The 26,549-nt window shown below is 44.2% G+C and overlaps 1 protein-coding gene across 1 annotated transcript; it reads right to left on the reverse strand.

The window, feature by feature from the left end:
• Window positions 1-568: 568 nt before the first annotated feature.
• On the reverse strand, window positions 569-26,549 carry LOC122555666 (rho guanine nucleotide exchange factor 26-like). Its single transcript, XM_043701662.1, has 3 exons — window positions 26,532-26,549; window positions 21,087-21,896; window positions 569-646 (listed from the first exon to the last, which is right to left on the reverse strand). The coding sequence occupies exons 2-3, from the start codon at window positions 21,759-21,761 to the stop codon at window positions 569-571; spliced, it is 753 nt and encodes a 250-aa protein (XP_043557597.1). The 5' UTR covers window positions 21,762-21,896; window positions 26,532-26,549.

The following is a 26,549-nucleotide window of genomic DNA, read 5'->3' on the forward strand; positions in this document are numbered from 1 at the left end:
GAGGAAACCGGAGCACCCAGAGGAAACCCACGCAGACAGGAGAATGTACAAACTCCACACAGACAGTCACCTGAGGCTGGAATCAAACCTGGGTTCCTGGTGCTGTGAGGTAGCAGTGCTCACCACTGTGCCACCGTGCCGCCCATAATTTAGATTAATTTAGGATATCTGGTTGGCATAGAAGAGTTGAACTAAAGGCCTGTTTCTGTGCTGTCCAACTCTATGCCTCTATGAGTATCCATTTGAGGATTTTACCATCAGCTTTTTCCAGTAATTATGGTTTGGAAAAAACCTTGAAATTGGACAAAGGATAATTACTTCTGACGCACTATCTGGAACTTTGAGTCTTCACACAGTTACATATCCCTGTGTATTAATCTTATGACTTTAAGTTTCTGAATAGCTTTCTTTCAAGCGAGTGCAAGTGTTTCACACTCTGTCCTCCTGGAATGATAGCGTTCTGTGCATTCATGTGAAGAGCAATCACGTCACAGGCATCGATCTGGCCTCAGTCACAAAGCTGTTGTTTCGGTACTTGCACCACAATGACGTCATTCATGAAGAATACTTAATACAAGGCATGAATCTGACAGTTACCTTCGCCATCGAATGGGCCCTTATTCGACAGCTGCTTCTTCTCGTGTTCCTTTCCAGAAGTAGAAAAGAAAAATAAAAGCGAGTTAGTGCTTGTGATCGCCTTTCTGTCTGCAATCATTCACACAAGACTTCACAGGAAACGTTCTTGTAAATGAGAGATGGGTGCACAAAGAGAGAGAAAGAGAGAGAGAAAAAAACAGTGAAGAGATGGAGGAAAGACAAACAAATAGATGTACACAAAAGTGAGGCCTGCAGATACTGGAGATCAGAGTCAAGAGCGTGGTGCTGGAAAAGCACAGCAGGTCAGGCAGTATTTGAGAAGCAGGAAAATTGATGTTTCGGGCAAAAGGCCTTCATCAGGAATGAGGCTGTGAGTCGAGGTGGGTGCTGAGACAAATACGAAGGGGGTGGAGGAAATTGGTGAAATCCACATTGACGCCGTAGGATTGGAGGATCCCACAGCGGAAGATGAGGCGTTCTTCCTCCGGCATCGGGTGGTTAGGGATTGGTGATGGAGACAGCCCAGGACGTGCATGTCCTTGGCGAAGTGGGAGGGGGAGTTGAAGTGAACAGAACACTGGGAAAACAGAATCTGCATTTACCCTCAGGATATGCTAAAATATGCTTCATTGATTTGTGTGAACCACAGCAACCTCTTTGCACATAATAAACGCAGCAATGTGATAATGACCAGATAATGTGTTAGTCAGTGATGTCCATCAAGACAGACTGTTGGTCAGTCCACAGAGGGGAAACTCTACTCTCTTTTCAAAAATCATGCCTTGGACTCAATTTGCAGCCACTAGAACCCTTAATTCAGTACCACCTCAGCGTCGCTGACAATATGGCACTCTATTGGTACAACACCAAGGCCAAACCCTTCTGATCTCCCCTGTAGTGAATTCGGTGGCTGATGAAGGACATCAGTTTGGCTAACGTGTTGCCGATATTTAAAGGAAGGTGGTAAGGAAAAGCCAGGGAACTATAAATCGGTGAGCCTGACATTGGTGGTGGGCAAGTTGTTAGAGGGAATCCTGAGGGACAGGATTTATATGCATTTGGAAAAGCAGGGACTGATTAAGGATAGTCAATATGGTTTTGTGCATGGGAAATCATGCCTCACTAACTTAGATTGAGTTTTTTGAAGAAGTAACAAAGAGGATTGGTGAGGGAAGAGCGACGGACATGATCTATATGGACTTCAGTACTGCGTTCAACAAGGCTCCTCATAGGAGACTGGTTAGCAAGGTTAGATCACAGAATAGAGAAAGAACTAGCCATTTGGATACTGAACTGGCTTAAAGGTAAAAGACAGAGGGTGGTGGTGGATGGTTGTTTTTCAAACTAGAAGCCTGTGACCAGTGGAGTGCCACAAGGATCGGTGCTGGGTCCACTACTTTTTGTTATTTACATAAATGATTTGGATGTGAACATAGGAGGCATGTTTTATAAGTTTGCAGATGACACCAAAATTGAAGGTGCAATGGACAGCGAAGAAGGTTACATCAGAGTTCAATGAGATCTTGATCAGATGGGCCAGTGGGCCGAGGAGCAGCAAATGAAGTTTAATTTAGATAAATGTGAGGTGCTGCGTTTTGGAAAGGCAAAACAGGGTAGGATATTTCCACTTAATGGTAAGGTCCTGGGGAGTGTTGCTGAACAAAGTCACCTTGGTGTACAACTTCTTAGTTTCTTAAAAGTGAAGTTGCAGTTCGATAGGATAATGAAGAAGGCATTTGGTAAGCTTGCCTTTATTGGTCATTGCATTGAGTATTGAGTTGGGTGGTCATGTTGCGGCTGTACTGGACATTGGTTAAGCCACTATTGGAATACTGTGTGCAATTCTGGTCTCCCTGCTATTGGAAGAATCTTGTGAAACTTGAAAGGGTTCAGAAAAGATTTACAAATATGTTATCAGGTTTGGAGAGTTTGAGCTGTAGGGAGAGGCTCAATAGACTGGGGCTATTTTCCCTTGAGATTCAGAGGCTGAGGGGTGAACTTACAGAGGTTTACAAAATCATGAGGGGCATGGATAGGATAAATAGACAAGGTATTTTCCCTGGGGTCGGGGAGTCCAGAACTAGAGGGCATAGGATTAAGGTGAGAGGGGAAAGATTGAAAAGGCATGGAAGGGACAAAGTTTTCATGCAGAGGCTGGTGCGTGCATGGAATGAACTGCCAGAAGATGCAGTGGAGGCTGGTACAATTGGAAACTGAGTTCATCATCGGACTAAATGGTTCTTGACTGTCAGTTAAAACCTATCCCAAGCCAGTCTTTTAATAACTCTCACACTTGTTCTTTTAAAAAGTAGCAAGTTTGCAAATGCAACCTTTTGCCTTTTTGCTTTTGGCCTTGTCATGCCATTGTCCTGGATATCACTACTGAGTGCTGGTAACACTATACACCAGGCATGTTAAAAAGCAGGAAATGGCAAAAAGCAATGGATAAAGAACAACAAGACTATGGGGGACAGGGTCAGTGTGAAAGCAAAGTATTAGGTTTAGGAACAGAATGAGGATTCGCATTATTTAAGAGTGTAAGCTGGACCAGACAAATGGTAGATTACCCTTCTGCAGTGGTTCTAACAGAGTCAGGAGAAAGTGAGGACTGCAGATGCTGGACATCAGAGTCGAGAGTGTGGTGCTGGAAAGGCACAGCAGGTCAGGTTGCATCCAAGGAGCATTCCTGATGAAGGGCTTATGCCCGAAACGCTGATTCTCCTGCTCCTCAGATGCTGTCTGACCTGCTCTCCTTTTCCAGCACCACACTCTCAACTTCTAACAGGGTCAGCCAGGTGGACCTCAGAATATGAGTTCTCAGATTGAGGCTGTTAATCTGGTCCAATCAGGAAGTCCTGGGCTAACAAATATAAACAGGAGTGTTGCTGGGTCTGTATTGTCTGCACTTTTGTATGTAACAGTACTGTCTAATGTACAACTCTCACTGCTGTTGTCTCCTGTTAATCTGGTCCAATCAGGAAGTCCTGGGCTAACAAATATAAACAGGAGTGTCAGATATCCTGTTCATTCTAATTGCTGGCTCTGAGGAAACCAGTACTATGAACATGTAAATAAAGGGTGACTTGAAATGGGATACCTGCCTTTGCGGAGATATTTCACTTCCCTTATGCATTTTCTATCAGATAAATCTTTGGGGGAAGATGGTGTGGTGCAGCAGCAAATCAAACTACAGAACAACCTCGGTTATCCGAACGTCGATTATCCAAACAAGATCTGAAGGTCCCGTAAAAATGTTATCCGTTATCCAAACAATCAGTTATCTGAACAAAATACTCCCCGCCCATCTCGTTCGGACAATCGAGATAGTTCTGTGATGCTCTGGAGCACTCCATGGCAATGGTTGGAACTAGAACTTTCCACAGAGGGTGGTAGGTGCCTGGAACAGGTTGCAGCAGAGGTCGTAGAGGCAGGCGTGGTAGATTCATTTAAGGTGAGTCCAGACTGATGCATGAGTAGTTAGGGAGCAGAGTGATACAGATCCTTCGGATTGGGCAATAGTTTTGAACAGTGGATTTGGATCGGCACAGGCTTGGAGGGCCGAAAGGCCTGTTCTTGAACTATAAGTTTTCTTTGTTCTTTGTTCTAATTAATCAACATGGAATTGACGCTTGATGCAATGAGCATGACTGTGCAACTGTGACCAATTGTCGTAAAAATTCATCTGGTTCACTAATGTCCTTAAGGAAAGGAAATCTACTGCCCTTCCCTGGTCTAGCCTATATATGATTCCAGACCTACAGTAACATGGTCAATTCTGAACTGTCCTTAGAAATGCCTAGCAAACTACCTAATTCAAGAGCAATTAGGGATGACCCATAAGTGCTAGCCTTGTTCTTCTTGCACTCATCCCATCAAAGATTAAGGCTTTTTTTAAAAAAAAGAAGCAAGACATTTATAAATTGTTGCCAAATTTGTTAAATTTGTCATGTCTAGATATTTTTGCTTTATTATACATGTTTGCAATGGGATAGGGTTAGGGTAGGCAACAAAATGGTGAACCAAATGGGGCAACATTTGACTATTTGACTGTTTATAGGAACTGCATATTAAAATGTGATGTGCGGCCGCATGGTAGATTCTGAACTAGTTATCAGAAACAAAACAAAAGGACATTTAAAGTTTTAAAATAAGACAAATACGCCAATAGGAAGGTAGATTCAGGTGTGAGAGAAAGGTAAAAGAATAGGCAGATAGAAAGGGCACCGCTCTGTTGAAAGTCTACTGATCTCGGTTTATGTGATCGACATTATATCCAAGGAGGTGAGAGTGAGGACTGCAGATGCTGGAGATTAGAGTCGAGGGAGTGATGCGGTAAAAGCACAGCAGATCAGGCAGTATCCGAGGAGCAGGGGAACCAATGTTTCGGGCAAAAGCCCTTCATCAGGAATAAGGCTTGTGAGCTGAGGGGGTGGAGAGGTAAATGGAGGGGGAGGTGGGATTGGGATGCAGGTAGATGAGAGTGCAATAGACAGGTGGAGGTGAAGGTAATGGTGATAGGTCAAAGAGATGGGTGGAGTGGATAGGTGGGAAGGAAGATGGACAGGTAGAACAGGTCATGAGGGCAGTGCTGAGTTGGAAGGTTGGAACTGGGATATAGTGGGGGGAGGGCAAATGAGGAAACTGGTGAATTGATGCTATGGTGGTTGGAGGGTTCTGAGGAGGAAGATGCGGCGTTCTTCCTCCAGGCATCAGATGGTTAGAGAGTGGCGATGGAGGAGGCCAAGTACCTGTATGTCCTTGGCAGAGTGGGAAGGCTTACTTGCAGAGCACTTCAGAGAACATCTCTGGGACACCCACACCAACTAACCCCACCTCCCCATGGCTGAACACTTCAACTCCCCCTCCCAGTCCGCCAAGGACAAGACTCAGTGCACTGTTCCAGCTCCTCCTGCTACTGCATTCCAAAATGAACTTTAACCCTTTTCTATTAACCCCTTCAATTCTCAAGCACATCCTGCTGCAGCGCTACCCCTAACTAAAATGCAACCCCATTCTTGTGATCTCCCTATCTCCAACTTAAGGTTCACTTTGCATGATCGCGAAAGGCATGAAAAGCAAAGCCCCAGGATTTAGTTTACCTTTCCCACACAACTTCACATTTCCAATAAGTGTGCTATATTAAGAAGTTAACAAGAAAAACAAAAATGATTCCAGTAACCATCTTGGCTACTTCTATTGTAAATATTAACAACCTGACACAGCTCTGCTGCGATAAATTATGTTCCAGTACAGTTAACAATTGGTTTCAGAAAACTAAAGAAAACAAAAGATCATGGTGGAGAGACTCAAAAAGGTTTATTTTCGACAGATCATAAAAGTTTAATGGAAGGTTTAATATAGATGACCAAAGAAGATTTGTAGCTCAGGTTGAGGTTCAAGTTGTAAGGTTGCTCACTGAGCTGGAAGATTTGTTCTCAGATGTTTTATCACCATGCTAGGTAACATCATCAGTGAGCCTCCGGTGAAGCGCTGGTGTTCTGTCCCGCTTTCTATCTACGTGTCTTGGTCTGTTAACGTGGGTGATATCATTTCCGATTCATTTTCTCAGACGTTGGTAAATGAAGATGGAATCATGGTCTCCTTCAATGTAACGACCCTGTTCACAGCAATTAACATCAGCCTGGCCAAAGAAACACTGGCCTCACGACGAGACAAATCAAGGACACAAACACCAGACAGCACCAACTTCATCAGCAAGGACAGTATCCTCAAAGTAGTAGACCTGTGCCTTATTGCCCACTTCATCTTCAATGACAAGACCTACAAACAAATCAACAGGACACCCATGGGATCACCAATGTCAGGATTCTTAGCAGAAACAGTGATGCAGAGACTAGAACGAACAGCCCTCCCCACAATCCAACCCAAGCTTTGGGTCCGCTATATGGATGACACCTTTGTCATCACGAAATTACCAAATTAGAGGAAACTTACAATATCATGAACAACATCCTTACTGGCACAAATTTCACCAAAGAGGGAGAGAACAACAACTGACTCCCCTTCCTAGATGTCACAGTGGAACGAACAGTCAATGGAGAGCTGTAGACCAACATCTACAAGAAGGCAACTCACACTGACCAGATGCTCAACTATAGGAGCATTCATCCCAACACCCACAAACAGAGCTGCACCAGGACATTATTTAAATGGGCCACAACTCATTGCAGCACCCAGGAACTACGAGCAGAAGATGAAAAGTACCTATATAGCATATTCAAGAACAACAGGTACCTGATGAGCACAGTCTACCAATTCTTAAAACAACAAACCTAAACAAGAAGACACAACACGCCCAGAAGCTCTAGCCACACTAGCATACATCAAAGGCATCTCGGAGATGATGACCAGACTACTCCAACTCCTTGGCATCACAAACCTACCAACACACTGAAACAACTACTGATGAACCGAAAGGACCCTGTACCAGCAGCCAGCAAAATGAATGTCATATACAAAATACCCTGCAAGGACTGCGACAAACATTGCATTGGCCACCAGGATATGCGAGCACCAACTCGCCACCAAAAGACATGACCAGCAGCCGCTAGTATCCTTACACACAGACGAAGAAGGACACCACTTTGACTGGGACAACACATCCATCCTGGGACAGGCTAAACAGAGACATGCACCGGAATTCCGAGAGGCCTGGCATTCAAACTGGAACTCCATCAATAAACACATCAATTTGGACCCCATTTACCAATCTCTGAGAAAAAGAACCGAAATGATATCACCCACCTTAACAGAACAAGACACATAAATAGAAAGCAGGACAGAACACCAGCGCTTCACTGGAGGCTCACTGACTACGTTACCTAGCATGGTGACAAAACATCTGAGAACAAATCTACCAGCTCAGTGAGCAAACTTACAACCTAAAGCTGATCAAAATTGAGACAGCAAATAAGCAGAAACTATTTGAACTGGCAGAAGGGTCAGTAACCACAAGACACAGATTATAGGATAACTGGCAGGAGATGCTAAGAGTGGAGTAAATGAGGAAGATTTCTTTTAACGTAGCTTGTTATTGTGATCTCCAGTGCACTGCCTGAGAAGGTAGGGGAAGCAGGATCAATGATAACTTCCAAAATGGAATGAGATAAATACTATGGAGAAACAGCAAAGGGAATGGGGATTTATTAGATAACACTTTGAAAGAGCTGTCACAGGCACACTGCACTGAAGCCAAGAGCTTTTCCCAGGGTAGGGAAGTCCTAAACCAGAGGGCATAGGTTTGAGGTGAGAGATTTAAAAGGAATCTAAGGAGCAACGTTTTCACACAGAGGGTGGCACGTGTATGGAATGAGCTGCCAGCGGAAGTGGTGGAGGCTGGTACAATTACAGCATTTAAAAGGCATCTGGATGGGTTTATGAAGAGGAAGGGCTTAAAAGGATGTGGGCCACGTGCTGGCAAATGGGACTAGATTAATTTATGATATCTGATCAGCATGGATGATTTGGACTGAAGGGCCTGTTTCCGCGCTGTATTACTCTATGACTCTACAACTCTATGACCTCTTTTGTGCTGTAGTATTCCGAGGATTGATGTTGTGAAGCTAGGCCCAACAGAGTGGTATGTAGGAGACTAGGTGCAATGGTTAGTGGACCTAATATTTAGAGCTCCCAATTTTCAGGCAATTTAAAGAAAAGAAAAATTCATTTGGATCCCAAATTGCAAATTACGATTATAATGCTTGATTCAGTTTCTGTTTGAGAAAATTGAGTGAAATCTCAAAAGAATTACTCTCAGAAAAGGTCCAATGACTATTGTATCATAAGCAGCATATCAATCCGAGAGTAAATCGAATAGTCCATTGTGAGAGTTTCCCCATGTCAATGGATTGTGCTGTTAGTGTAACTCAATCATTGCAGTACTGAGGGAGAGCTGTGCAGTTGAAAGTATCAAATTTATGTGATATTTTAAATGCAGGGTCCTCCGAGTGGATGCAATAGATTCTGTGACATCATTTCAGCAACGAGGAGCTGAGTTACCGCCGATGTCCTAGATGATACTTATTCTTCATCCGACATCACAAGGGAACACATTATCTGGTCATTATCGGTTTATAGGATCCTGCTGTGCAACAGATAGTCTGCCACATTATTTCATTCATTCTTGGCACATGGGCATTGCTAGTATCTATCACCTATCCCTGACTGTCCTGGAAAGATTGGAGGTGAGCCATCTTCTTGAACCACTGTAGTAAGTGGGCTGCCTCAACACTCAGGGGGATTTGGACCCAGCAACAATGAAGAAATGGCAATATAATTCCAAATCAGACTGAGATGTCCCCTATAGCATGGCAATTACCACCCTTCTAAAAAGTACTTAGTTTACTGTGAAGAGCTTTGAGACCTCCCTGAGAGGTGAAAGGTGCTACATCAATGCAAATTTTTACTTCTTCCTAACTTGAGAAATGCTCAGTTGCTGGACTTCAGGGCAAGAGGGCTGCTGTGTATCCTGTTCACACCCATTTTCATTAGATAAGATTCCCTACAGTGTGGAAACAGGCCCTTCGGCCCAACCAGTCCATACCGACCCTCAGAAGAGTAACCCACCCAGACCCATTTCCCTCTGACTAATGCACCTAACATAGCCAATTCACCTGAACTGCATATCTTTAGACTGTAGGAGGAAACCGGAGCACCCGAAGGAAACCCATGCAGACACAGGGAGAATGCTTATAGCCGCAGATTATCAAGCATTGTTACATTGCATTTCTTGTGGGAGCTTATCATGCAGAATTCAGCTTTTGTCTTTCCCACAATACAGTAAGCTGCACAAAAAAAACCTCAGTAAGCATACAGCAGCCTGGGGCATCCTTTCTGGGGCATCCTTGGATCCAAAGAAGTGTGACAGAAACAGGAGTTCACACTTTGCTCTGGGTTGACCTACACCTCATTCATGACTTCACATCTCTCGGTGCCTTTAGCTAACAGAAATAAGCTACACTCCACTTGATTTCATTGAAGACCCAGAGGATTCCTCGCACCCCTTCAAACAAATAAAGCAGCAGAGAGTGCAAATGAAAGGGCTGAGAAAATAAAACAAGGAATTTGAGTTTAAATGTTCCTGTGACGTTCCGATGTGTCAACAGGCACTGCGCCAAAGGATTAGCTACTTTCGCAAGTCTGAAGTGTGGCAGGATGCTGAAAGAAAACAATTTATTGGGAGGAAAGGCAATTCCCATGAGTCTCACCACAGTGATAATAATGGCAGTATCCCTGACCTATGAACTCTTCAGCCCCTCCTCCCGCAAACTCCCTTTCTTTCACTGGCAAAGGTTGAGTTGAGCAACTATGCAGCACGGAGTCAAGAGGCAATGTGGCAAGAGCACAACGTTCCCACACTCCCTCGGCACAGCTGAGCACAGGGGACTAAATTTGGCAACGGTCTGTGCACTAAGATTGGATCCTGGGAGTTGGCATTACTTCAGCAGAAATGCTTGCTAAGCCCGCTGCCCCTGCAAAGGTTTAAACACTCTACTGGGCAATGTGCCAAGAGGGCGGTGTGGCCGAGGGAAGTCTTGCCAGCTCCCTGGGATTCTTAAACTTGCAAAAGCCACAACCCGTCTGTTTAATTCAGATTCAGCAGCACTCATTAAAACAGTAAGATCTGATAAAGAAGCCATGAATGGAATATGGCTTTGTTTAGTTGCGTAGATGGCTGATTTTTGCAGAATAATGCATGCAACATTATTCCTCAGCTTCTTTCGTTCTTATAATGGGCTCCCAAGTCAGCCAGAGTGAAGCATCAAGGGATATGAAGCAAAGGCGGGAAAATGCAGTGCATTGCAGATTCGGCTCCAGCTGAGAAGTAATTCACCTCTCTATCATTTCCACAACATCAAGAGATTCCAAAATGCTTTAAAGCCAACCACTGTAAATGCAGGAAACACAGCAGTCAATCTACACATAGCAAGTTCCCACAAACTGCAGTGATAATGACCAGCCAATCTGTTTAGAATACTGAACAGAGACAAACACGAGGTGCAAGTGAGTACTGCAAATGCTGGAAATTAGAGTCAAGAGTGTGGTGCTGGAAAAGCACAGCAGGTAAGGCAGCATCTGAGGAGCATCCTCTTTTCTACCTGTGGGACAACTCACATTTGCAAAAACCAATTTCGCCTTGTTGTGTCACCAGGCCAAATTCCCAAACCCATCCTAAATCAATGCAGCTTCATGTTTGCATGAGAGCCCACAAGGATCTGAGCACCAACACAGTCTCCAGAACCAACCCTCCCAAACTTGGCTTGGCTTGGCTTTGTCTTTCCCTCTCACTACTTCATCCACCACCACACATGCTCCGTCACTGGTGACAGATCTCTCAGCAACATTCTTGGTCCATCATTAGGGACAGGGCTGCCCATTGTCACAGAGTCATAGAAATGTACAGCACAGTCCAACTCATCCTAAATTAATCTATTCCAGCAGTTGACCCATATCCCTCAAAACCCTTTCTATTCATATAACCATCCAGATGCTTTTTAAATATTGTAATTGCACCTGCCTTTGCCACTTCCTCTGGCAGCTCATTCCAGATGCGCACCACCCTCTGCGTGAAATTGTTGCCCCTCAGGTCTCTTTTAATTATTTCTCCCCTCACCTTAAGAATATGCCCCTTAACTTTTGAACTTGCCCACCTGATGGAAATACTTTGTCTATTCACCTAATCAATACCTCTCATGATTTTATAAACCTCTATAAGGTCACCTCTTAACCTCCTATGCTCCAGTGAAAAAGTCCCAGCCTATACAGCCTCTCTGAATAACTCAAACCCTCAGTTCTGGCAGCATTCTGGTAAATCTTCTCCAAACCCTCTCCAGTTTAATAATCCTTCCTAGAGCAGGGCAACCAGAATTATACTCAGTATTCCAAAAGTGACCTCACCAGCATCTTGTGCAACCTCAACATAATGCCCAACTCCTACACACAATGGTCTGAGCAATGAAGTCAAGCGTGCTAAATGCCTTCTTAACCACCCTATCTACCTGTGATACAACTTTCAAAGACTATGTACCTGAGCCCATAGATCTCTCTGTTTGACAACACTACAAAGGATCAAGATTAGAGTGGTGCTGGAAATGCACAGCAGATCGGGCAACATCCGAAGAACAGGAAAAATCGACATTTCGGGCAGGAGCCCTTCATCAGGAAAGGGCTCCTGCCTGAAATGTTGATTTTCCTGCTCCTCAGATGCTGCCTGACCTGCTGAGCATTTCCAGCTACACTCTAATCTTGACTCTAATCTCCAGCATCTGCAGTCCTCACTTTCGTCTAACACTACAAAGGGCCCTACTATTAACTGTAAAAGTCCTGCTCTTGTTTGCTTTACCAAAATGGATCACCTTGCATTCATTCAAATTAAACTCCATCTGCCACTCCTCGTTCCATTGGCCCAATTGATCAAGATCTCTTTGCAATCTTAGATAACCTTCTTCGCTGTCGACTATACCACCAAAGTAGTTGGTGTTGTGGAAGATTTCAATCATTACCAATACGTCTGAGCTCGGCTTGTTAGCAGTCCTCAAGCAGTAAGGTTGGGGAGAGGTCCTGAGGTGCCTAAGAGCTCAATGCAAAGAAAGCTCCAGAACCAAAAACATTATGGATGCCAGAGATGAAGCCATCCTATCAGGCTGTTGAAGTGTTCAGGGATGCCATGTGAAAAATAATGAGCTGAATAAGCAGCTTGTTTTCAGGGTTTCATGGAGACATTAGCTGAACGAAACAGCATCTGGTGCATGGGCAGGAATTGGCCAGTGCTCTCAGTCCTTTGTCAGGAAGCTATGAGCTCATGATACACAAGAGTGCATCTCCGATGCTGTACAGTGGGATTCTGTAATGTCAGAAATGTCACCTTTAGTGAAACCCTCCATTCTTCATTAATTCATACTGCATAGAAAAGGTCCTTTAGCCCATCAAGCCTGTACTGGCAAAGCTACACTAAATCTCCAACCTTCTTGTTGGATTATGTCAAAGAATCTATTGCATGATTCAAAGGAGAACAGGGATTTTCCTGCATTAATCTTCAGCTGAAAACAGCAAATTCAAACTTCCTCCCAACACTTGCTGTGCAATAAGGTTTTTCCTCATGTCATTTTTGCATCTTTGACTAATTACTTTCAATCTATTTGAGGCTACAACACTAGATCTCCCCTCCACTCTTTAAATAGTGCTATGGAATCTTCACCATCCACCTTAGAGTGTAGAGAAGGCCTTAATTAATCTTTCATTTGAATTATGGCATGTACAACTGTGCAGCACTCCCCTGGCACTCACTCACTCAAGAATTTTCTCCTGTCTCTCAAATCTAAAACAAATTTAGCCAGGGGACACAGTTGCAGAATAAGGAGGGGGCGGGGTCATTTAGGATTGAGGTAAGGGGGAATTTCCTCACTGAGGGTTGTGAATCCGAGGAATCTTTTACCCCAGAGAGTTGTGGAAGCTCAACCACTGAGTACATTCAAGACAGAGATCAATTGATTTCTAGGTATTTATCAAAGGATGTGAGGATTATATATTAAATGGGGTTAGGACTATCAGCCATCATCTAGATATAAACACAGAGCAAAGAAAAAAGGAGTGAGGCCATTCGGTCCTTTGAGTCTGCTTTGCCATTCAATATGATCAGGGCTGATCATTCAAACTAGGGGGCATAGGTTAAGGGTGAGAGGGGGAAGATTTAAAAGGGACCTAAGGGGCATCTTTTTCAAGCAAAGGTTAGTGCGTGTATGGTGTGAGCTGCCAGAGTAAGTGGGGGAGGATGGTACAAATTACAAAATTTAAAAGGCATCTGGATGGGTATATGAATAGAAAGGGCTTAGAGGGATATGGGCCAAGTGCTGGCAAATGGGACTTGATTAGGTTAGAATATCTGGTCGGCATGGACGAGTTGGACCGAAGGGTCTGTTTCTGTGCTGAACATCTCTATGACTCAGTACCTGGTTACTGCTTTCTCTCCCCAATCCTTTTGATCTCCTTAGCCCTAAGAATTATACCTAACTCCTTCTTGAAAACATTCAATGTTTCGCTCTCAAGTGTGTTCCATGGCAGAGAATTCCACGGGCTCACCACTCCCCTGGAGAGCAGGCTCAGCAGGCCGAATGGCCTCAAGCCACTCCTATTTTCTGTGTAACCTTCCAAGCCATGGGCAGTGACAAATACATCACACACACTGCTTAGAAGTCAATCCCACTGCTGACACTGAAATAGGCAAATACAGCACGATGTAGCGCTACCTCTATCCCTCCAATATCCTACATACAGTTTGTAATAACTCAGCTCCTTTATGTTCCTACTGGTCACAGCCTTTGTTTCTACTGCATTTTGCAATTCAGACTGCACCATTTCAATAACAGGCTCCTCCTTCATTCAGTCATCACTTGCTCCAACAGTACAACGTCTTCCCGTGACCCTAAGCTAAAGGTCAAGATGCTCTCATTGCACAGAGAGACAATAGGACATGCAGAGAAAATAGCAAAGCAGAGACGAAAAGGAACATTGTCACATGTTTTTTTGTATTAGCCAATCAAAGAGAAAAAGAAATCAGGAAGGGAAGAGAGGCAGAAATGAAAGAGAAACGGAGAGACAAAAGAAAAGAAGAGAGAGAGAAAGGTCAGCAGAAAGAAGAAAAAGAGAAATTTGTCTTGGGCAATAAAAGTGAGACACAAGCTGAAAACACTTGGATTTTCCTAGATTCAGCACCCCCACAGGCAACACCTGCAGCAAGGTTCATTTGCCAACTCAGAAGCAGGCTTTCGCCCAGCTGTTTTAGTAACTCGGCGTGTTGTTAACTCTCAGCCAGAGCCATACCACATAATTACTCAGTGTCACGACAAAGTAAACCCACATAAACCCCAACAAAGGCATCTCCTCCTGTCCAGACATAGGAGGGAAAGGCAGGAAGATGGACAGAAACACGCAGAAGGAGAGACACAGACTGAGATAGAGACACAGAGAAACAGAGAGACACAGAGAAACAGAGAGACACAGATAGTGATACAGAGAGACAAAGAGAGAGAGAGGGACAGGGAAAATTAGACAGAGACACACCTAGGCATAGAGAGACAGAGAGAGAGAGAACGAGAGAGAGAGAGAGAGAGATAGCCAGTGATACTAGAGAAAGGGCAGGGGGAGGGTGGTGACAGGGAAACATAGACAAACACAAACAGGGAGAGAAACAGAGAGAGAAAAACAGACAGAGGGACACAGACACAAAAAGGCAAATAGACACAGACAAGACAAAGACAAAGGCAAAGAGAAGCTCCCCATGATGCGACATTGCTTAAAGATTATTGGAATGCCCTCTCTAATTGTTAGCTGTCTACAGTAGACATTAGTCCACTGTAAACTGCAGGCATGTCCTGAGCTGTGGCCAACTGTACTTCATCTGTCAACTGCACATTTGCACTGCTCAAAGTAACTGGGAACAGGAATTCAAGCCAATTATTCCCATTCACTCTCTCAGCTTCGACAGGAAGTCAAATAACTTCCACAGCAGTGACTGCTGAAGGATTGCACCTGGGATCTTCCTGATCTGTGACAACTCAGAGCACTTGAGCAAGTTGCCATTAGATTTCATGATAAACATACAGCCTGACTGAGCTGACTGACTAACTAGTCAGACTAATAAACTGCTCATGAAAGGACAGCCATTCATGTATCACCGTTCACAGCCATAGAAGATCCCAAAGTTCTTTACAGCAATTCTGAAAGGCAGCCACAGTTCTAATGCATGAAAAATTTATGCAGCCAATTTATGCACAGAAAGCTCCCACAAACAGCACTGCATTGGTGATCAGATAATCTGCTTTTTAATAAATGAACCTAAATGAGACATAAACACTGACAGGAATAATTCCCAGTTCATCTTCGCACTACTGTCCCTTACACCTGGCCCAGGACATTGCCTCTTTTTAACATCTTATTTCCCACACACCCCCACTCCCACAACACCGCAAAAGTCAAAAGCCCTCCGTTTGAACTCATTTAACCTGAGGCAACAGTGTCAGCACCAGGCGGACACAGGCTATCCAGCCTAACCAGATGCACAGAATTCACGTGGGGTAGAGTGTTGTTCTCCCACCATCACCTTTGGCTGCATCAGTCTAGAAGCTGATAGGCAACAGACACCAAAACGCATCAGTCTAATACAGGAAATCTCTATGCCTGTAAAAAGTGCCAAGACAAATGATACACGACAGTAATTGAGCTAAAGCAACTTGTGTAAACTGTCCTGACTTTGATTTTGCTACTTATGATGGCTCTTTGCCTCAATTACTGTCTCCAGTTTCACTCTGTCATCTATTATGCCATGTATTATCCCAGTTAGTGGGCGGCATGGTGGCACAGTGGTTAGCACTGCTGCCTCACAGTGCCAGAGACCCAGGTTCAATTCCTGCCTCAGGCGACTGACTGTGTGGAGTTTGCATGTTCTCCCCTTGTCTGCGTGGGTTTCCTCCCACAGTCCAAAAATGTGCAGGATGGGTGAATTGGCCATGCTAAATTGCCCGTAGTGTTAGATGTAGGGGAATGGATCTGGGTGGGTTAGGCTTCAGCGGGTCGGTGTGGACTTGTTGGGCCGAAGGGCCTGTTTCCACACTGTAAGTAATCTAATCTAAGTATTATTCAACAGAACAAAATGGCCCAAGTGGGGAACACAGCCTGCTATTAAAATTAGGGTTCATGCCACCTGAAAAAAGCAATCAGAGAGAAAAATAGTTGAGACAATAACATGTTTTGTTCTGTTTTCTTCAAACTTTTTTTTGTTGACTTGTTATGAGAAAAATGCTGTTTGACTGGTAGTCCAGAAACTAGGTAACAAAGCAAATTGTCTGATCACAAGAAGATGACGAGAACGTAGAGGTGGGGCAGTTGGAGAAAATATATCAGTGATGAAGCCTCTAAGATGTGTAAACAGAAAAAGCAGCTCTTTCCCCAGTTAATGTGAAACCATTTAGCTCATGTCTGAGTGGCATTTAATGGGGACAGTTACCCATACTCCAATAATGGAAAACTTGGATTTACGTTACACTCTTTATGACCTTAGAGGCATTTCACAGCCAACAAAGTTGCTCAGATGTGGTGTAATTACTGCCATAATACAGAGAAACGCAGCAGATGATCTGCTCACAGAAATGACAATGATAACCGGAGCAGAACACAAAAGCACTGTCAAGACAAAAAAAATTATATATGCCGTCTTTCGCAATGTTATGGCTCTTCAAAGTACTTCACACCCAAATGAAATACTTTCGATGCAATATCACTGCTAAAAGGTAGCAAAACTCAATTTGGACTCACCACCCTCCCCCAACTCCCCCTCCAATCATAAAGCAATGTGATCATTGACAAACTCCTCTGTTTTTGAGATGCTGATTGATGGATATAAGCATTAGCAAGGATACTGGGGCAGCACGGTGGCTCAGTGGTTAGCACTACTGCCTCACAGCGCCAGAGACCCAAGTTCAATTCCAGCCTCAGGTGACTGCCTGTGTGGAGTTTGCACATTCTCCCCGTGTCTGCGTGGGTGTCCTCCGGATGCTCCAGTTTCCTCCCACAGTCCAAACATGTGCAGGCCAGGTGAATTGGCCATGCCAAATAGCTGATAATGTGCAGTCTAGCTAGAATAGCCACAGAAATGCAGGGATAGGGTTGGGGTGTGGATCTGGGTGGGATATTCTTCAGAGGGTCACTGTGGATTCGATGGACTGAAGGGCCTGCTTTCACACTGTAGGGATTTTATGAACCAAGGATAAGAATCAATTTGGTCACTTGCTCGTAATGTTATCCTAAACACACGTCTGGGCATTTCAGTATAAATTCATCAACTCTTCCTCCCAATGTGGACCTTTACTCTGAGACCTATTTGGTGGAGAATTGATGTCACTGTGTTGCAGACTCATATCATGACATTTCTAGTGCGGTACTCGGGGACTATTACATTGCCAGAGGTGCCCTTTCTCAGGTGTGATGGTGAACTGAGCTCCATCTGCCATTTTGAGTGGAAGTAAATGAACCCATCTTGAGGAAAGGCAGGAGACTCTCCCCCAGTATCTTGGAATCCCTACAGTGTGGAAGCTGGCTATTTGGCCCATTGGGTCCCCACCAACCTTACGAAGACCATCCCACTAGAACATTTCTGGAGCATTTATTAGACTGTTAGCAGCACCACGTTCTGACTGAGTCTGTTCAATTCAAAGTGGTCACTGGCCTAGCGCACCAATGTGGCATCTGGGAAACTCGACTTGCCCCTAGCAAGTCACTAATTACAAAGCAGAACCGGAATTCTCTTGTTTTTCATTAAAATGTTGGGGTATGAGTCACTGCTTTAAAACAAGAATCTATAATAGTGCAGATTATTCAGTCCAGGCCCTCAATTAGTAGCACTATTACCATGGGCAACAGTCCAGATTGTAGAGCGCTCTGAGGAACAGAAGGATCAACATAGCGACATCACCATGCCCTCTACCCTGGCAGACAAGTTTGGTTTTGAGCCAGAGGATGCTGGCAGGAGCAGCACTGAAACGCAAATGATAGCTCAGTCAATCTCTAATTAAAAAGGCACTCTATCCTCAAAGGAGAGCTTTCAGTCAGGCTGGACTTAGAATCAAGAAACATCTGGAAAGACCATTCAGCCCACTGTGTCTATGCCAGTCCATTATAGGTAGGAGCTGAAAAAGTGTTGCTGGAAAAGCGCAGCAGGTCAGGTAGCATCCAAGGAGCAGGAGAATCGACGTTTCGGGCATGAGCCCTTCTTCAGGAATGCTCCTTGGATGCTGCCTGACCTGCTGCGCTTTTCCAGCAACACTTTTTCAGCTCTGATCTCCAGCATCTGCAGTCATCACTTTCTCCCATTATAGGTAGGATCCAATTATTCCCATTTCCCTGAATTATATACGTAGATTATCATTGAATCTGCTTTCACGCTTCTCTGTGGCTGCGTGCTCCATCTCTTCAAAACTTGCCGCATAGAAAAAGCTTTGCACCTGGCCATAAGGTTCTTTTCCCAACTAACTTAAAACGTCTGGTGTGGTACAATATCCCAAAGGATCCAAAGATGTTGCCATGGTTGGAGAGTTTGAGCTGAATCAGTTGGGGCTCTTTTTCCTGGAGCATCGGTGGCTGATGGTGACCTTACAGAGGTTTATAAAATCATGAGGGGTATGCATAGAGTGAAAAGTCCAAAACTAAAGGGCAAAGGTTTGAGTTGAAGAAGAAAGATTTAAAAGGAACCTAAGTGGCAAGGCTTTCACCAGAGGGTGGTGCGTGTATGGAATGGGCTTCCAGAAGTAATGGTGGAGGCTGGTACCATTACAGCATTTAAAAGGTATCTGGAAGGCTACATGAAAAGGAAGGGTTTAGAGGGAAATGGGCCAAATGTTGGCAAATGGGGCTAGATTGATTTTGGATATCTGGTCAGTGGGGATGAGTTGGACCAACGGGTCTGTTTCTGTGCTGTCCAACTCTATGATTCTACGACTCCAACATCCTAAAAAGTCAGTTCTTAGTCTGTTAGCAGGTCGCAAAGGTATTGAAGGAGATGGTGGACAGGTAAAACTAGAGATACCTGGAGATGGTGGGGTCATGGTAAAGTCACTGGACTGATACCTCAGGTTAATGCTATCCGAATAGGGATTCAAACCCCACTATGGCAGCTAATGTCATTTAAATCCAATTAATAAAATGTGATCATTATGATCTTGAACCTTGATAAGGTACCACACATTAGGCTACTTAACAAGAGCTCATAGTATTGTGGGAAGTATATTAGCATGTACAGCAAATGGGCTAACTAATAAAAGACAGAGAGGTGGGATAAAGGTGGCATTTTCAGGATAGAACCTTTAACTAGTGGAGTATCACAGGGATGAGTGCTGGGCCACAATGATTTACAATATATATTAATGAGTATAAGCGGGGAAGTGAGTGTATTATAACCAAGTTTGCACACACGAAACAAAATAGATGGGAAGAAACAGTCTGCAGAGAGATATAGACAGTTGAGGGGAGAAATTTGGCAGATGAAATATAACATAGGAAAATGTGATGTTACGCATTTTGGCAGGAAAAAGAGATGAATATTAACTAACTGGAGAAGGACTACATGAAGCGTCAGCAAAGAAGGAGTTGGAGATCTTTGTAGAGAACTCACAAAATGTGAGTACACAAGTTTCAGGACGGCAAATGAAATGTTGTCCTTTATTTCATTATTTGCTAAAACTAAACAAGCCGCTGATCTGACTACAGCTAGAATACCTTCAACTATTTGGCCACTTGTTGAGGGAAAGGTGCAACAGCATTGAAGGAAGTCCAGAGAAGCTTCATTAGCTTAATCCCAGGTATGGAAGGACTGTATTGCAAGGACAGATTTAATAGAATGGACCTGTACTCACTGGAATGTAGAAGAATGAGAGGTGAACTTATTGAAATATGTAAGATCCTTATAGGGCCTGGCAGGGTCAATGTGAAGATGTTGCTTCCCCTTGGAGGAGAGTCTAGGACCAGAGGGCATAATCTCAGGATCAGGGGTCACCCAGTTAGAACAGAGATGAGGAGGAATTTCTTCTCTCAGAGGGTGGTTAATCTGTGGAGTTCTTTACATACAAGTATAGAAACTAGGAGTAGGAGTAGGCCATCTGCCTCTTTCCTGATTGGTTCCTCAATGAATTAGTCTAAACAAAACCACCAAATACACACTCCAGGAAATTCTCCTGTACAACAGCACTGCTAGTTTGGTTTGTCCAATTTATATCTAAATTAAAGTCATCTCTGATTACAGTTATATATCTCTGATTTCTTGTTTAATGCTTTCTCCGAGATCTCCCCACTCTTTGGGGCCTGTAGATGACGCCCAACAATGTTTCCCACCCCTTGTTGTTTATTATCTCCACCCACACAGCTTTTACATCCTGATTTTCTAAGCTGATGTGCTTCTTCAATAGTGCATTGATTGCTTCCTTTACTAATAATAGTACCCCACCTCCTTTCTCCTTTTTTCTGTCCTCCCTATAGTAATGAACACCCCGGGATGTTTAGTTCTCATCTTGGTAACCTGGCAACCATGCCTCAATCATTGCAACTACATCATAACTGTTCTAAGGATCACTGGGAAGGGCTTTTGCACAAAACGTCGATTTTCCTGCTCCTCGGATGCTGCCTGACCTGCTGTGCTTTCCCAGCACCACTCCAATCTAGACCCCGAAACGTTAGCACTGATTTCTCTCCACAGATGCCGCCAGAACAGCTGAGCATTTCCAACAATTTCTGTTGTCCAGCATCTGCAGTTCTTTCGGTTTTTCACAATGCATTGATTTCAGTTTTGACAATTCAATTAAACATATTCATTTACACTTAACCACAAGCCTGAATAACTTGCTTAAAGGAAGGAAAAAGACCCAATTTCCTACATCTTTACTGTGAATGTTTTCTCCAAGGAAGATTAGTCTTGATCCAACACTTACCTTTCCTCTGCACAGACTGGGGAACTTCTCTTTGTCCTCTAGGACGGTCTTCAGATTGGGTTGGGACCTGCGGTTGTTGTTCTTTACGCTCGACGAGTTGTCAAAATGAACGCCACTGACCACTGCTCTTCTGTACGAGGTGGACCTCAGTCCCCTGCGGAGCTGGCCTGGGCACTCCAGGTCAGGGTCTGTGTCTCCATCCAGCTCCAGTTTCGGTACAAGTGGATCATGAACTGTCTCAACCATACTCTGCACTCGACGGCTCCTTGTACGAAACTCCAGATTCTGATTGTTCTGATGGTGGTTCTTGATTTTAATAGCAGATGCCAGGTCCTTGGGAATGATCTGCTGCGTTCCGTTCTTGAGCGAAACGGCACTGTCGGTGCTCAGCACGAGGCGCTGTTTATCAGGTGTTGGAAGTGAATGGGTGGAGAGCTGCCTCTGGAGCAGGAGGTGGCCATCTGGAGGTGAAGCAATGTTTCCGTTTTGGGTAGGAATGTTGCCGTCTGCTGGGAAATCTGTCACCAGGATGCCATCGATTTGGTATGAGCATGGCCTTGCCTTGCTGCGACGGTTCAAAGACCTCATATTGGGTGATTTGGGGATTGGTCTTCTCTTCCGCCACAGCGGCGTTATGGCAAGATTGGATAAGTCGACCTCACTTTCCTGATCCATTCCTCACTGCTCACGGTTACACATGCAACCGGCAAAGGTGACTTTCCATTCCACAGGACTCCATCTTCTTCACTCTTTTCAGAACTCGCTGTGGGCTGGGCTCATGTAGTCAAGGACGGAGTGGGGTAGTCTTATCTGAAAAAGGAAGAAATCATGTTTAAGGCACCTCTTCAAGCTCAAATGTGTGGAATGTGCAGCGAGAGGGGGAGAGGAAGAAGAGGGGATTCAAAAAGTGTATCAAATGAACTTCCTCATAATGACAAACTCAAAACGTGGCAAGTCCTTGCTAGTTGAAATGTATAATAGAATCACATTAATTTTTCAATCTTTCTCACTTCTAAAATAGGATTTTTCTTTGAAAAACTGCGGATCTGTTGCAAACTCTGATAATAGGGACAATGCGCCATTCCTCAGTCTGCAGTCAAGGAGCAGTGACCCAAACATCATGGGTTCAAGATCCACCGCGGCAAGTTGTGAAAATGATTTTCTTAAATGAATGAATGTATGGGCTGCCACCAGAACTAAACCAATTCGTCAACTGCCAGACTGCCACAAAAACTCAGAGCACTCTCTAATCCCCTTCCAGGAAGGAAAATTGCCGGTTCTATCAATTCTGGTCCATGTGCAACTCCAGTCAAGTCATAGAGTCATAGAGATGTACAGAATGGAAACAGACCCTTCGGTCCAACTCGCCCAGGCCAACCAGATATCCCAACCCAATCTAGTCCCACCTGCCAGTACCCTGCCCATATCCCTCCAAACCCTTCCTTTTCATATACCCATCCAGATGCCTTGCAATTGTACCAGCCTCCACCACTTCCTCTGGCAGCTCATTCCATGCACATACCACCCTCTGTGTGAAAAAGTTGCCTCTTAGGTCTCTTTTATATCTTTCCCCTTTCATCCGAAACCTATGCCCTCTAGTTCTGGACTTCCCCACCCCCAGGAAAAAGACTTTGCCTACTTATCCTATCCATGCCCTTCATGATTTTATAAACCTCTACAAGGTCACCCCTCAGCCTCCGACACTCCAGGGAAAACAGCCCTCACCTGTTCAACCTCTCCCTCTCCCTGTAGCTCAAATCCTCCAACCCTGGCGACATCCATGTAAATCTTTTCTGAACCCGTTCAGGTTTCACAACATCTTTCCGATAGGAAGGAGACCAGAATTGCACACAATATTCCAACAGTGGCCTAACCAATGTCCTGTACAGCCGCAACATGACCTCCCAACTCCTGTACTCAATACTCTGACCAACAAAGGAAAGCATACCAAACACCTTCTTCTCTATCTACCTGCGACTCCACTTTCAAGGAGCTATGAACCTGCACTCCAAGGTCTCTTTGTTCAGCAACACTCCCTAGGACCTTACCATTAAGTGTATACGTCCTGCTAAGATTTGCTTTCCCAAAATGCAGCACCTCATATTTATCGAAAATTAAACTCCATTCTCAGCCCACTGGCCCATCTGATCAAGATCCCGTTGTAATCTGAGGTAACCTTCTTCACTGTCCACTACACCTCCAATTTTGGCGTCATCAGCAAACTTACTAACTATATCTCTTATGTTCACATCCAATTCATTTATATAAATAATGAAACGTAGTGAACCCAGCACCAATCCTTGTGGCACTCCACTGGTCACAGACCTCCAGTCTGAAAAACAACCCTCCCCCACCACCATCTGTCTTCTATCTTTGAGCCAGTTCTGTATCCAAATGGCAAGTTCTCCCTGTATTTCATGAGATCTAACCTTGCTAACCAGTCTCCCATGGGAACCTTGTCTTCTGAAGTGGCCCATCCATTTAAGAGTACAACAGGATCTTGATCATCTGAACCAGTGGAACAAGGAATGGCAGACAGAGTTTAATTTAGATAAATGTAAGATGTTGCATTTTGACAAGACAAAGCAGGGCAGGACTTACATGGTTAATGGTGGAGCCCTTGTGGAGTGTTATTTAACAGCAGGTGCAAGTACATAGTTCCTTGAAAGTGGCATCCCAGGTAGGCAGGGTGGTGAAGAAGGCATTTGGCTCACTTGCCTTCATTGGTCACAGCACTGAGCACAGAAGTTAGAAAGCCATGTTACAGCTGTACAATACACCAGAATGGCCACACTTGGAGTACTGTGTACAGTTCAGGTCACCTGCTATATGAAGGATGCTACTACAGTAAACTGGAAAGGGTGCAAAAAAGATTTACAAGGAGCTACCGAGACTGAAGGGTTTGACTTAGAGGGAGAAGCTGGATAGGCTCAGACTTTTTTCATGGTGCATAGAAGGCTGTGGGGTTGTCTTACAGAGGTTTATAAAATCATGACGTGTAGGAGTCCATAACTAGAGGGCATAGATTTACGGTGAGAGCAGAAAGATTTAAAAGGCATCTGTGGGGCAATGTTTTCACAGAAGGTGTTGCTTATATGGAACAAGCTGCCACAGGAAGTGGTAGAAGCAAGTGCAATTACAACATTTAAAAGACATTTGGACAGGTACATAGATAGGAAAGGTGTAGATGAATATGGGCCAAATGCAGGAAACAGGATTTAGTTCAGTTTAGGAACCCTCGTTGGCATGGATGAGCTGAGCCAAAGGGTCTATTTCGTTCTGTCTGACTCTATGCCCAACCCTCCTTCCCATTTATCTCTCCACCCCCTTGGCTCACAAGTCTCATTCCTGATGAAGGGCTTTTGCCCGAAAAGTTGATTTTCCTGTTCCTCGGATGTTGCCTGACCTGCTGTGCTTTTCCAGCACCACACTCTCTACTCATATTTTGTATCTAACCCTTTCAGGAGAGCTACAAACGTTATCTGGGTAAGATTAAGTGAGCTCACCTCAATAGACAGTGAGACAATTTACTTGCCTAATTTATATTTCACAGATAGTCTCTCTTTCATCCCACCCCACTAGCTTTTACTTCTAGATTCATTTAATTAACTGAATTGAAATTCTCCAGCTACAATGGGACGGGTGGGGATCTGAAATCATGTCTATTCTCCCTATCTCTAGACTATTAGTTCAGTAATATAACCACCAATCCCCTGACTCCCAGTTACATTCTTGTCTTAGAGAAACTTCAGATAAAAATATATGTTGTTTTGATCTCTATTTGCTTTTTTTTTACTGTTTATGGGTCATATAGTACAATGAGCAAAACAGAATGAGAGGTCTTTCCTTTCCTGTAAGCAGTCAACGGAATGTCAGCATTGAATCAGATCCCACAACAGTGAATGGTGGAATTTAGATTCAATTAATAAATCTAGATGTGGAAATTAGTTGCAATAATCATGGCCGTGAAACTAACATCAACATGAAGGAACATACCCACAACAACAACAAAGGACATCTGCTATCTTTACCTGGTCTGGCCCAGGGCAATGTGACTCACACTTCAATGCTCTCTGATATGGCCTGGTAAAGCAATGAGTTGAGCTGTAATTAGGGATGGGCAGTATTTTGGCCTTGCCAGTCACACCCATGTCTCATGAAACATTTTTTAAAAACCTTCCAGTTTAATCCTTCCCGAATACCATTCATTGTATCTTCCTCATCATGAGCCTGATATAAAGCTTTATTTGCAAAAAGACATCACAAAGCAATCTCTCAGGACTGCACTTGGGAGTCCCCTGCTGTTATTATGTACACAACCACTTCGCAAAGAATTGAGAATGTTACCCCAATCAGCCAAGGCTGACCCAGCCACCAAGCGAATATCAAACAAAGCCCAGCTTCAAACACCTCAGTGCAGAAAGTGTGCACATAACCTACTTCATGGGCGGTGTGGTGGCTCAGTGGTTAGCACTGTTGCTTCACAGCGCCACGGACCTTGGTTCGATCCCAGCATCGGGTGACTGTCTGTGCGGACTTTGCTCATTCTCCCCATGTCTGCATGGGTTTCCTCCCACAGTCCAAAGATATGCAGGTCAGGTTAATTGGCTGTGCTAAATTGCCCATAGTGTTAGGTACATTAATCAGGGGTAAATATAGGGTAGGGGAATGGGTCTGGGTGGGTTACTTTTCGGAGGGTTGGTGTGGACATGTTGGGCCGAAGGGCCTGTTTCTAACCGATATGTTTATATCAAAACATGTTCTCAGAATGCAAGTGTGATGGGCGAGTCTGGACCCAAAAAAGTGTTCCTGAACCACTGCAAAACCCTTTTCCAAGTTTTGAGAAACTACCAGAGACAATTAAACCGTCAATCACGCCCAACACTGAAAGGCATTTTTGCAGTGGCTCAGTGGTTAGCACTGCTACCTTGTAGCGCCAGGGACCCAGGTTCGATTCCAGCCTCAGGTGACCGTCTACATGCAGTTTGCACATTCTCTCCATGTCTGAAAAGGTTTCCTCTGGGTGCTCCAGTTTCCTCCCACAATCCAAAGATGTGCAGGTTAGGTGGTTTGGCCATGCTAAATTGCCCATAATGGCCAGGGACATGCAGGCTTGGTGGATTTGCTATGGGATATGCAGGATATGCAGGATATGCAGGATTACAGGGATGGGGTGGGTCTGGGTGGGATTCTCTTCAAGGGATGGTATTGACTCAATGGGCTGAATAGCCTACTTCCACACTGTAGGGCTTCTATGATTTCTTAAACACAATACCCTTACAGGCAGCTAGGCAGAACAAATTAATTGTATAATAATCAATAGAATCTACTTTTCTAATTGCTTACAATGAAGGAGTTGGAACATTGCCTTAAAAGCAAAGCTGCAAATTTAATCCTACTTTATGATCAAACAATTCTATCTAACTTACACAGAAGAGGACATACTGTTTTTTTTAAATAGCT

The sequence above is a fragment of the Chiloscyllium plagiosum genome, chromosome 13 (genome assembly GCF_004010195.1).
Source record: "Chiloscyllium plagiosum isolate BGI_BamShark_2017 chromosome 13, ASM401019v2, whole genome shotgun sequence".
Lineage (NCBI taxonomy): Eukaryota > Metazoa > Chordata > Chondrichthyes > Orectolobiformes > Hemiscylliidae > Chiloscyllium > Chiloscyllium plagiosum.